Below are 13,529 nucleotides of genomic sequence, written 5' to 3'. Positions count from 1 at the left end.
CTTGGATTCTGTCTGATGCAAGTTTACATGTTTTATTACAATGCTAATTAATCAAGTGATCCAACACTGTCCTCAAAATCATTGTTGATCAATGATCTAATTATTGATCATCACTTAGATATGATTGAGCTATTTGAAACCTGGCTTAAACCTACAGCTGTCCTCCCCTTAAATGAGGCCTGCCCACCAGCATATACATTTAGTCACGTCCCTCGTGATGCGAAGCAAGGCGGGGGTGTTGCTCTTATTTATAAATCTAGGTTTAGCTTATTAGCTGTTGGGGGTTACAAATATAACTCAATTGAGCATCTGATTCTCCGCTCTGCTCAGGATATTACGCATTGCCAAGGTCAGAAGAATAAAAATCATTTGTATTACTTTGTCACTGTATATAGGCCTCCTGGCCCATATTCTGAATTCTTAGATAAATTTGGTGCGTTCATCTCTAACTTGGCAACTAGTGTAGATAACATTCTGATCATTGGTGATTTTAACATTCATATAAATAAGCCTTCTGATACCCTCTGCAAATCATTTATGGAAATTGTGGATGCATTAGGATTTCGGCAATGCATTCGGGATTTGACACACATTAGTGAAAATACCCTGGATCTGGTTCTCGCACGTGGTATTGCTGTCACGAATATTGACATCATGCCTCTTACATCAGTGGTCTCTGATCACTCACTTAAGTTCACAGTTTCGCTGCCGTGTTTAGTGGAACAACAACCTTATATATCATTACGGCGATGTATCAACTCCTCAGCTAACACTGAACTCGAAGCTAGACTGCCAGATGTCTTAGCTTCGCATTTGACAAATACCCAGTCAGTAGACAGACTTGTGGATAGTTTAAACTCAGTACTCAAAACTACACTTGACATGATTGCACCACTTGTGTTAATACCACGCTCCCCCAAATCGCAGTCATCTTGGTTCAGTGAGTATCTGTGTGACCTCAAGCATAAAGCAAGAAGTCTAGAACGGAAATGGCGTCATTCAAAATTAGAAGTATTTCACTTTGCTTGGCGTGATGCTATCTTAGACTATAAGCATGCATTATTGGCTACAAAGCGGACTTACTACTCTGATTTGATCAACAAAAACAAGCATAACTCAATGTTCTTGTTCGACACGGTGGCAACACTTTTGCATGGACAACCACCTGTAGTTCGCTGTCCTTTTACAGCACAAGATTTCCTGGATTACTTTGGGAAGAAAATAGAATACATCAGGTTAAACATATCCCGGCATGCCTTAATCCAGCCACTACACCCTGGTATTGATGTGGGCGCCACTACTAAGGTATTACCTAGATTTACAGAATTTGACAGTATCTCGATAGGCATGCTGACAAAACTCGTAATGTCAACAAAAAGCACAACCTGTTTATTTGATCCTATACCAACAAAACTGTTTAAGGATCTGGGCCCACTCTTGGGCCGACTGTGCTGGAAATGATTCATCTTTCTTTATCTTCTGGATCTGTTCCTAAATGTTTCAAATCTGCAGTGATTAAACCATTACTTAAGAAACCCAATCTTGACCCTAGTGTATTGACAAACTATCGGCCGATATCAAATCTATCATTTTTCTCTAAAATTCTGGAAAACGTGGTGTCATGGCAGCTCGTAGACTATCTTTCTGAGAATAATCTCTTTGAGCCACTGCAGTCTGCTTTTAGAAAATATTCCACAGAGATGGCTCTCACTAAAGTGGTGAATGATCTTCTGCTTACAGTGGATTCGGACACCACTATGGTTCTGTTGCTGTTAGATCTCAGTGCTGCATTTGATACAGTGGATCAACATATTCTACTTGATAGGCTGGACAATCATTTTGGGATTACTGGGAGTGCCCTTGCATGGCTGACGTCATACTTGACCAGTCGTTCTCACTGTGTTTTACAGTAACACTAACTCTAACCTTAGTGACATGAAATTTGGGGTTCCACAGGGGTCTGTCTTAGGCCCCCTGCTTTTCTCCCTTGATATAGCACCCCTTGGGCACATATTGCGGCGTTTTGGGATTACCTTTCACTGCTATGCAGATGATACTCAGTTATACATGCCGATAACTGCTGGTAATCTCGTTCACATAAAATCCTTAGAAGATTGCCTTGCAGCAGTGAGAAGTTGGATGTCTAGAAACTTCCTACTTTTAAACTCTGATAAGACTGAAATGATGGTTCTTGGTCCAGTGAGACATCGGCATCAATTTGACCAGTTAACGCTTAGCCTCGGCTCATGTGTCATACATCACACTGACAAAGTGAGGAACCGTGGGGTAATTTTTGATCCTTCGTTGTCCTTCGGCTTCCACATTAGAAATATTACTAGGACTGCTTTCTTCCACCTGCGAAATATAGCGAAGATTCGTCCCATCCTGTCTATGGCTGATGCTGAGACCCTGATCCATGCATTTATCTCTTCTAGATTGGACTACTGCAATGTTCTATTTTCTAGTTTATCGCAGTCTAGCATTAGGGGTCACCAATTGGTTCAAAATGCTGCAGCCAGACTTTTGACACGAAGCAGAAAGTTCGACCACATTACACCCATTTTAGCATCCCTTCACTGGCTTCCTGTCCCAGTGAGATCAGATTTTAAGGTTCTGCTACTAACCTATAAAATTATTCATGGACTGGCACCTCCCTACCTAGCTGACCTAATTAAACCTTACATACCGGCCCGGGCTTTATGTTCTCAGGGTGTAGGACTACTTTGTGTCCCTAAAGTGAATAAGAAGTCTGCGGGTCACAGAGCTTTCTCTTATCGTGCCCCTGTTCTGTGGAATGATCTCCCTGCGTCAATAAAACAGTCAGATTCTGTGGAGACTTTCAAGTCCAGACTTAAGACGCACTTATTTTCCCTTTCACATGGCTAGCATACTGGTACAGTTTTGTTTTACGCTTTTTACTCTTTTAATTCAGTTAGTAGTAATTGGAGCGGGCCGCGGCCTCAACTTTACCTAAATTCTGGGTCTTTTAGTAAAGTTTAGGGCTTGTGGCCGGCGATCACCTTACTATTTCTTCTGTTTTTCTTGTTGTTTAATGCTGGCAAATTATACAGTATTTTTTTGTCTTTCTGATGCATGATTCTGTTTTTTCTCTCTGTTTAAGGTGCAGCTCCATCCAGAGATGGGAGTTGTATTCGTGTTGCCGATCCTCCTGTCCTGTGCACCAATAGCATTTCTTATATATTTGTCCATGAATTGTTCTGTGAATTGTTCTGTAATTTATGTTTGTAGCATGGCCCAAGCAGAGGGTCACCCTTTGAGTCTGGTCTGCTTGAGGTTTCTTCCTCAGAGGGAGTTGTTCCTTACCACTGTTGCTCTGGGATTTGGTAAGGTTAGACCTTACCTGTGTGAAGCGCTTTGAGGCAAGTCTGTTGTGATTTGGTGCTATATAAATTAAAATAAATTGAAATTGAACAGGTGTCCTTTTAATAGAAATAAATAGGTTATTTGCTTTCCCAAATATTAGGCTTCCTCTCCTGTTGCTGCTGTTTAGGGTTGACACAGCAGATCATCTGTTTCCATCTTACCCTGTCCTCTGAATCTTCCTCTATTGCACCATCCACCACCATGTCCTCCCACCCTGCATCCATAAACCTCCAATTTGGTCTCCCTCTTCTTCTCTTGACTGATGGATCCATTATGGTTTCATTGGCATCCTTTCCATTCACTTACTCATCTTCAACCACTTATCCTGGATCGGGTCACGGGGGTTTACAGCTCTAGCAGGGGACCCCAGACTTCCTTGGCCACACTGACCACCTCTGACTGGGGGATCCCGAGGCATTCCCAGGCCAGTGTGGAGATACAATCTCTCCACTTAGTCCTGGGTCTTCCCCAGGGTCTCCTCCCAGATGGACGTCCCTGGAACACCTCCCTAGGAAGGCGTCCAAGGGAGCATCCTTACCAGATGCCTGAACCACCTCAGCTGGCTCCTTTCAATGTGAAGGAGCTATGGCTCTACTCTGAGCTCCCCACAGATGTCTGAACATCTCACCCTATCTCTAAGGGAGACACCAGCCACCCTCCTGAGGAAGCCCATTTGGGCCGTTTGTACCTGTGATCTAGTTCTATCGGTCATGACCCAACCTTCATGACCACAGGTGAGAGTAGGCACAAAGATTGACCAGTAGATCAAGAGCTTTGCCATTTGGCTCAACTCCCTTTTTGTCACAACAATAGAGTACAGCATATTCAATACTGTCCCTGCTGTGCTGATTCTCTGGCCAATCTCACGCTCCATTGTCCCCTCACTTGTGAACTAGACCCCAAGATACTTCAACTTCTTCACTTGGGGCAAGACCGCATTCCCTACCCAGAGTAGGCAATCCATCGGCTTCCTGCTGAGAACCATGGCCTCAGATTCAGAGAAGCTGATCCTCATCCCAGCTGCTTCACACTCGGTTGCAAACTGATCCAGTGAGTGTTGGAGGTCACAAGCCGATGAAGCCAACAGGACCACATCATCTGCAAAAAGCAATGATGAGACCCTGAGCACACCAAACTGGAAACCCTCCTTATGGGAGGTGAGGGTCTAGTGGTTAAGTGTTGGGCTTGAGAACAGAGGATACTCAGTTCCAATCCCAGCCTGACCGGAAAATCACTAAGGGCCCTTGGGTAAGATCCTTAACCCCTAGTTGCTCCCGGTGTGTAGTGGGTGCCTTGCATGGCAGCAGCCTAACATTGGGGTGAATGTGAGGCATTGATGTTTAAAGTGCTTTGAGACTCTGATGCAGATGGAAAAGCGCTATATACAACCCCAATTCCAATGAAGTTGGGACATTGTGCAAAATGTAAATAAAAACAGAATACAACGATTTGCTAATCCTCTTCAACCTATATTCAATTGAATACACCACAAAGACAAGATATTTAATGTTCAAACTGATAGACTTTTTTGTTTTTGTGCACATATTTGCTCATTTTGAAATGGATGCCTGCAACACATTTCAAAAAAGTTGGGACTGGGCAACAAAGCCTGGGAAAGTTGATGAATGCTCAAAGAACACCTAATTGGAAACAGGTGAGCGCCATGATTGGGTACAAAAGGAGCATCCCCAAAAAGCTCAGCCGTTCACAAGCAAAGATGGGGTGAGGATCACCACTTTGTGAACAACTGCGTGAAAAAAACAGTCCAACAGTTTAAGAACAATGTTTCTCAACATTCAATTGCAAGGAATTTAGGGATTCCATCATCTACAGTCCATAATATAAAAAGAAGATTCAGAGAATCTGGAGGACATTCTACACGTAAGCGGCAAGGCTGAAAACTAACATTGCATGCCAGTGACCTTCGATCAAAAATATTCGAAAATGTTTGCACAAAAACAATAAAGTTTATCAGTTTGAACATTAAATATCTTGTCTTTGTGGTGTATTCAATTGAATATAGGTTGAAGAGGATTTAGCAAATTGTTGTATTCTATTTTTATTTACATTTTATACAACGTCCCAACTTCATTGGAATTGGGGTTGTAAATGCAGTTCATTTACCATTTACCCCCCCAACTCTGCCTTGATATCCTGTCCATGCATATCACAGACATGATTGGCAGCCCTGGCGGAAGCCAATCCCCACCGGAAACGAGCTCAACTTACTGCTGAGCACCTGAACCATTATATACCTCAAATCCTTCTTCTGTCCATATCCAAACCATCTCAGTATCGTTTCTAGGACTTTTTTAAATCTTTATTTATTTCATTCATTTAAAAGAAAAAGACAGAAAAAAAAACCCAGAAATGAAATTTACAAACCCTGGATGAAAAAGGAGCAGAGAGAAGAACAAGTCTTGTATTTTCTGCCCCTTTTTTACAACACAATCTTTCCATTTTAAGTATCATTATTCAGCATCACTAAACAGATTACACTTCTGACTTATCACACACCACTGACCCATTTCATAACTTTAACCATTATCCAAAAGATTACATCCCTGACAGGCCACACTTTAAACTTAAAACATTCTAGACATCACCAACAGATCACACCCTAGGCTTTGTCATAGCCCACTGACCTATCTCATAGCCTACTTACCCAATACATCTAATTTAATACGTTTCCTAAATAATTTGAGCGAACATGATTCTTTGATTTCTTTGTTGAGGTTGTTCCATAATTTTACACCATTCACTGCAGTACTCCGTTCCATTACTTTGGTCCTGAATCTTGTTTTTTTAAAGACTTATAATCCTTTCAAATTATAACTACTTACTCTTTTTTCAAACATATTTTGAATGTTTATTGGTAAGGTATTTTTGTTAGCTTGATGCATCATTTGTAATATTTTCAAATCAGCTAAATCATGAAATTTAAGGACCCTATACTTAATGAATAATGGATTAGATGGATCTCTAAAACGACTATTACTAATCATTTTTAAAGCTCTTTTCTGCAGAATAAATAATGGTTGTATAAGTTGTACATGTCGATCCCCAGATTTCTACACAATAAGTTAAATATGGGACAATCAATGAATTGTACAACGTTAATAAACCATAACTATTTAATGAAAATTTTACTTTATGCAAAACAGCAATGGCTTTCGCTATTTTTCCTTTTATGTAATTTATGTGTGACTTCCATCAATCATGACTCCTAGAAATTTTGTTTCTTTTACCCTCTCAACAAAAATATAAATGCAACACTTTTGGTTTTGCTCCCATTTTGTATGAGATGAACTCAAAGATCTAAAACTTTTTCCACATATACAATATCACCATTTCTCTCAAATATTGTTCACAAACCAGTCTAAATCTGTGATAGTGAGCACTTCTCCTTTGCTGAGATAATCCATCCCACCTCACAGGTGTGCCATACCAAGATGCTGATTAGACACCATGATTAGTGCACAGGTGTGCCTTAGACTGCCCACAATAAAAGGCCACTCTGAAAGGTGCAGTTTTATCAAACAGCACAATGCCACAGATGTTGCAAGATTTGAGGGAGCGTGCAATTGGCATGCTGACAGCAGGAATGTCAACCAGAGCTGTTGCTCGTGTATTGAATGTTCATTTCTCTACCATAAGCCATCTCCAAAGGCGTTTCAGAGAATTTGGCAGTACATCCAACCAGCCTCACAACCGCAGACCACGTGTAACCACACCAGCCCAGGACCTCCACATCCAGCATGTTCACCTCCAAGATCGTCTGAGACCAGCCACTCGGACAGCTGCTGAAACAATCGGTTTGCATAACCAAAGAATTTCTGCACAAACTGTCAGAAACCGTCTCAGGGAAGCTCATCTGCATGCTCGTCGTCCTCATCGGGGTCTCGACCTGACTCCAGTTCGTCGTCGTAACCGACTTGAGTGGGCAAATGCTCACATTCGCTGGTGTTTGGCATGTTGGAGAGGTGTTCTCTTCACGGATGATGCGAAGGAGATGTGTTGCACTGCATGAGGCAAATGGTGGTCACACCAGATACTGACTGGTATCCCCCCAATAAAACAAAACTGCACCTTTCAGAGTGGCCTTTTATTGTGGGCAGTCTAAGGCACACCTGTGCACTAATCATGGTGTCTAATCAGCATCTTGATATGGCACACCTGTGAGGTGGGATGGATTATCTAAGCAAAGGAGAAGTGCTCACTATCACAGATTTCGACTGGTTTGTGAACAATATTTGAGGGAAATGGTGATATTGTGTATGTGGAAAAAGTTTTAGATCTTTGAGTTCATCTCATACAAAAAGGGAGCAAAACCAAAAGTGTTGCATTTATATTTTTGTTGAGTATATGTCCATTCCATCTATTTTTAATGACACATCATTATTTCCCACTCTGTCATTAAATAATATGAAATTTGTCTTATTAAGATTTAGTGACAATCTGTTTATATCAAACCAATATTTAACTTTTTCCAACTCTGTATTTATCACTTGTACTACTTCCTGTATATCTGATCCAGAGTAAAATAATGTTGTATCATCAGCAAATAATATGCTGCCAATTACTTTAGATACATTCACAAAATCATTGATATACAAAATAAACAGTTTGGGTCCAAGTACCGACCCTTGTGGTACACCATAAATAATGTTACACAATTCTGATTTAGTATTATTTATCTGAACAAACTGTTTTCTTTTATTATCTATTGTTGTTGATATTTTCTCTGTTAATTCCATAATTGCCATAGCTGTCAAATGTTTTGTTCTGAATCCATACTGAGCATTATTTAAAATATGATGTTTCTCAATGAATTTATCCAACCTTGTCACAAAAACTTTTTCCATAATTTTAGAAAACTGTGGAAGCAATGACACTGGCCTGTAATTTGAAAAATTATGTTTGTCTCCATTTTTATATAATGGGACTACCTTGGCAATTTTCATTTCATCTGGGAAAATTCCTATTGACAGAGACAGATTACAAATGTAAGTGAATGGTTCAACAACAGTTTCTATTATACTTTTTACAGTCATCATGTCTAAATCTTCATAGTCAGTTGATCTTTTGCTTACACAGTTTTTTTTTACAATATTTCTTATTTCATCTTTTTCCACATTGTCAAGGAAAATACTATTGACCATATTTACAAGTGTATTTAATTTATCTTTTACTATTAGTTTATTTTCCATCAGACTTGATCCCACATTTGAAAAATAATCATTAAACTCATTTACAACTTCCTTTGTGTCATATATCTCTTTATTTTCCTTGACAAAGTAATTTGGAAAAGTTGATTTCGCTCCATCACTTTCAATCACACTATTTATAATTCCCCATGTTGCCCTCATATTATCTTTACTCTTATTTAATTGTTCACTATAATAATCTTTTTTTTGTTTCCTAATTATTGTCAATAGTTTATTTTTATATTGTTTGTATCTGTGTTCTGTTTCCTTTGTATATAAATAGTTTTTCTTTACACAAGCATTTTTTATTCCCTTAGTCAACCATGGTTTATTTACTCTTTTCTTACTAGTTTTTATTAATTTACAGTTTTTATTATATGATTTCATAAGTACTTTCATAAATGAATTATATGCTACATTAACATCACCGACATAAACTTCTTCCCAATTTTGATTTTTAAGATCATAATTTAATGCCTCTAAGGCTTTTACTGACTTATATCTTTTAAAGTTTATAACAGTTTTTTTCTTATACCTATTTTTGTATTTAAATATTGATAAAAGTGGTAAATGATCGCTAAGACCTGTCATCAAGATCCCATTCTTAATAATTTCATCTGTTCTATTTGTGAATATATTATCAATTACAGTTGCACTTTGCGATGTAATTCTAGTTGGTTTTGTTATCAAGGGGAATAACCCCAAACTATACATTGAATTCACAAAATCACTTGTTCTTTGGCAACTAGAGCTTTCTATATTAATGTTAAAGTCTCCACACATAAAAAGCGTTTTGTTTTTGATTTGATGGAATAATTCTATTATTTTATCTGTAAATTTCACAACGCAAGAGTCTGGTGCTCTGTATACACAACTGATTAGAATATTCTTAGATGTTTCATGTACAATTTCCACTGTTACAATTTCTATGACATCATCTATAATTGTCATTTCTTCTACAATTGTACATGTCAGATCTGTTTTTGTGTACAAAGCAATACCTCCACCTTTTTTATCCCTTCTGTTTACAAAATACAGCTCATATCCCTCCATTTGAACATCAGCCATGAGGTCATCTTTAAGCCAAGATTCTGTGATTGCAACAATGCTAAATCTATTTTTAAACTGATTTAAATAATCTTTTATTTTTTACATTTTACAAAACAAGCTTCGGCTGTTTATATGTATGAGTGACAGGGTATGTTCTGTAACCTTTTCACTATTTAGCTGTTCTTCCATATAATACTCACAGCCAATTGTTTTTAAGTCAAATATACTTTCATCAATATTGGTGTCTATGTCATATATTTTATCATCTATTTCCATGTTTGATTTGATTTTTTGTTGGTCAAATTACCAACTGGCATCATATTTAATTGTCTATTCAGGTCTGTATTTTGTAAGGTCATCCATGTTTTTGATTTGTATACCATTTGTTCCTTCTTTCACTCTAATCCACACCCTACAGTTCCAGACCCATGTAGCAACAATGTGTTTCTGTTTTTTTAGTAGTCTTGCTTCCCTAGCAATATCTGCATTTTTTTTCGTTAGATGCTCATTTATATAGACACTTGTTCCTTTCAGATTCTTTGCCTGTCTTAATAATTCATTTTTGTATCTTCTGCTTGTAAATTGTATAATAATGTTAGATAGTTTATTTTTTCTATCTTTGGATGGAATAGTATGACAGTCTGATATAGTGTCTTGATGGATGACAACACCTTTTTGATATAAAAATTTGTAACTTGTTGTTCCAATGATTGAAGTTCTTCAGGTGGTGCATCATCCCCATTGGCTCCACTTGAATCCACTACTCTTGCATAAGTCCAATGTTTTGTTTCTAAACCAGATATTATAACATCGTCTTTTCTAGTGTATTGTTCAAGTTCATCCACACGTTGTTCAAGTTTCTTAATAATCTTGTCCTTCTCTTTAACAAGATTTTGGAGCTCTTTAATCTCCTCCATCAACTTGTCTAGATTAGACATGTCTTTTGATATACGGTTTAATGAGGTCTTTATCTCCTCTATATCTTCCTCAAGTTTATCCGTTTTCCTAGGTGGTGCCATTTGACTACCATGGTTTAGTACTGGCCACTATTAATTGCGAAACAATTCTCACCCGTAGTCTCCATCACCACAGTTCCGGTCGCCGCACACTGGCCCGACCCGATGTCAACCTCGGATATAGCCTCCATTAGCCTCGGGTGTAGCCGCCGCCAGCCTTGGATGTAGCCGCAGGTAGCCTCAGATGTAGCCGCCGCAAACCTCGGATGTAGCCGTCGCCAACCTCGGATGTAGCCGCCGTTAGCCTCGGATGTAGCCGACGCTGCGGGCCTGGATGGATCGGCTCGGATGGATCGCCTCCGCCGATGCCGCAGGCCCGTATGGATCGCCTCTGCCGACGCCGCGGGCCCGGATGGATCGCCTCCACCGACGCTGCGGGCCCGGATGGATCGCCGACGCCGCGGGCCCAGATGGATCGCCTCCGCCATCGCCGCAGGCTTGGATGGATCACCTCCGCCGACTCCGCGGGCCTGGATGTATCGCCTCCGCCGATGCCGCCTTTGTCTCCAAACCATCCTCCCTGTGCTGTCCCTTTGATATTTTCATTCCTAATCCTGTCAATCAAACCCTTGAAGACATTCTTCTGTCACAAATCACTCCCAACTCATTTGTCCACCCACTCCACCCTGCACTCCCTCATTACATTGAGTAGTTGACCACAGGTATTTAAAATCAACCACCTTCATTTCCTCTTCTTTGTGCAATAGCACCATTCCACCATGCTCCCTCTCATTCACACACGTACTCTGTCTTGCTCATACTGACTTTCATTCCCCTACTCTCCAGAGTGCACCTCCACCTCTGCAAGCTTGTCTCAACATCTTCTCTGCTCTACTAGTCCATCAACGTGTCCATCCCAGTTGGAAACAAGAAAAGGCCCTGATCCCATCCTTGGTGTAATCCCAACTCCACCTTGAACCTGTACATAATTCCTACCATGCACCTCACTGCAGTCACACTGGCCCTGTTTACATGCACATTAAAATCCAGTTGCTATCTGATTATTGGCTGCTATTTGATTATTAAGTGGTCATGCAAACGGCAAAATCCAATATGCTTCATCCAGTAACAACCGTTATCTGACTATGAGAAACTGAATTAACACCTGGATCTCTCCCCAGTACACTGATTTCTTTGGTACATATATGCCATTAATCTGATTTATTTCATCCTTTTACATTTGTGCATGCGTAAAAGCAATTGCCACTCACATTTCCAGAGGTACAGTGGGATGGACTGCTGTCTCGTCAGGGGTTGTAGCATCCTTGATCAGATCACAAAGTTTGGAAAGTCTGTTGTGTGTTCAAAAAAATTTACCGGGACACTCAAACATGCTTCAACATCCGTGTGTGTTGTTTCAGCGTTTGAAAAAGCACATTTATTGGTAAGCTATGCAGTTCATAGATAAATGGATTAAAGTTGAGTAGAGTTTCCTCAAAGCATGACATCATATTTCACGTGCGATGATCTCAATCCGCAAACCTCCTCGCTGTTTCTTTTCAAGAGCTGTCCTTTCTCCTTTTTCCACTTTGAAGAAAATCCACCTTATAAACTGAAATCATGTAAACAAGTTTTTTCTGATGATCAGATTACTAAAGTGCATATAAACGCAAGAGACATTGTATCTATAGGTGTCTTTCTTGGCATGAAACCATATTGTTGATTACAGAGCTTCAACTCTCATCTCAAACTAGGTTCCAATACTCTTTTCCATAACTTCATGCTGTGGCTGATCAACTTTGTGCTTCTGTAATTAAGTTTGCACATTACCCTTATTTTTATAAATCCTTATCAGTACATTTCTTCTACAGTCCTCTTTTGCTAAACAATCTGGTTACAAACTCCATCACAGTCTCTCCTAAACATCTCCAAACCCCCACTAGAATTTCATCTGGATTTGTGCTATTCATGGCTGTTCTCACTTTGTTCTTACTAATCCACTGCACTTCATGATTCACTTTGTCCGCATCATCCAACCTATTCTGTCTCTCATTTTCTTCAGTTATCAGCTCCCTTCACTTTCTTAACACACTCTCCTGGCTTGTCAGCATATTTCCCACTGCACTCTTTATCACCGTAACCTGCTGCAAATCCTTTACAGCTTGGTCTCTCTGTCCGGCCAATCTGTACAAGTCCTTTGCTCCTTCCTGACTGTTCATCTTCATGCACAGCTTGCTATATGTCCTTTCCTGAACATTCACCACCTCTCTCTTTGCCTTATGGCTTATGCTGTCCTTGGTCTCCAGCCAACTTTCTTCATGTCTCTGACTTCCCAAATTATGTTATTCCGGTATTGTTATGCTGATAATTTCCTGTATTTTCTCATTCCAGTCTAGTTTTCTTCCTCCTGATATCTCCCTCATGACTTCTGCACTAGTTGTCCAATTGTCCAGTATTGCTTCACTACCACCCATCTCTGAATTTCACACAACAAAGTTCCTCCTTCAGATATCAGCTTCTGATCACTGGTCCAGTGCCATGCTTTCTTCCTCTTCCTTACCTCCAAGGTCATCCCGCAGACCACCATCTGAGGCTGTCTCACTGCGCACTCCTGAGGCATAGCCTGACAGTCTCTGATCTCTTTCTGGTTTCCTCTCCTGCATAGGACACACATAGACACAAGCACACATGCGTGTTGACTCTCAATGATGGCTCTGTTCAAGAAGATACTAATAAATAAGACATAAGACTCCACATCATTAAAATATGGCACATAAAACTCAACAAGTCACAAAACAAGATCGGGACAATAAAAATAATAAATGCAAAGGAGAACTCAATTTATTTCCAATAGATCATCAGTTCAGTCATTCAGTTCACACTCACACTCATCTTCAGGCGCTTGTCCAAGAGTGGGTCATTGTAATTCACT

The 13,529-nt window shown here is 39.8% G+C and overlaps 1 protein-coding gene across 1 annotated transcript in view; it reads left to right on the top strand.

Annotated features, from left to right (window-relative positions):
• Nucleotides 1-10,791, top strand: part of LOC117528021 (adhesion G protein-coupled receptor E1-like) — a 39,186-nt gene extending 28,395 nt beyond the window's left edge. The window contains exon 16 of the mRNA XM_034190542.1: nt 10,651-10,791. Coding sequence (XP_034046433.1) covers nt 10,651-10,791 — 141 coding nt within the window. The remainder of the gene's footprint in view (nt 1-10,650) is intronic.
• Nucleotides 10,792-13,529: the final 2,738 nt, after the last annotated feature.

This window comes from Thalassophryne amazonica, chromosome 16 (genome assembly GCF_902500255.1).
Source record: "Thalassophryne amazonica chromosome 16, fThaAma1.1, whole genome shotgun sequence".
Taxonomy (NCBI): Eukaryota; Metazoa; Chordata; class Actinopteri; order Batrachoidiformes; family Batrachoididae; genus Thalassophryne; species Thalassophryne amazonica.
Note: the sequence above shows the minus strand (reverse complement) of the source record. Positions and strands in the feature narration are given on the sequence as shown.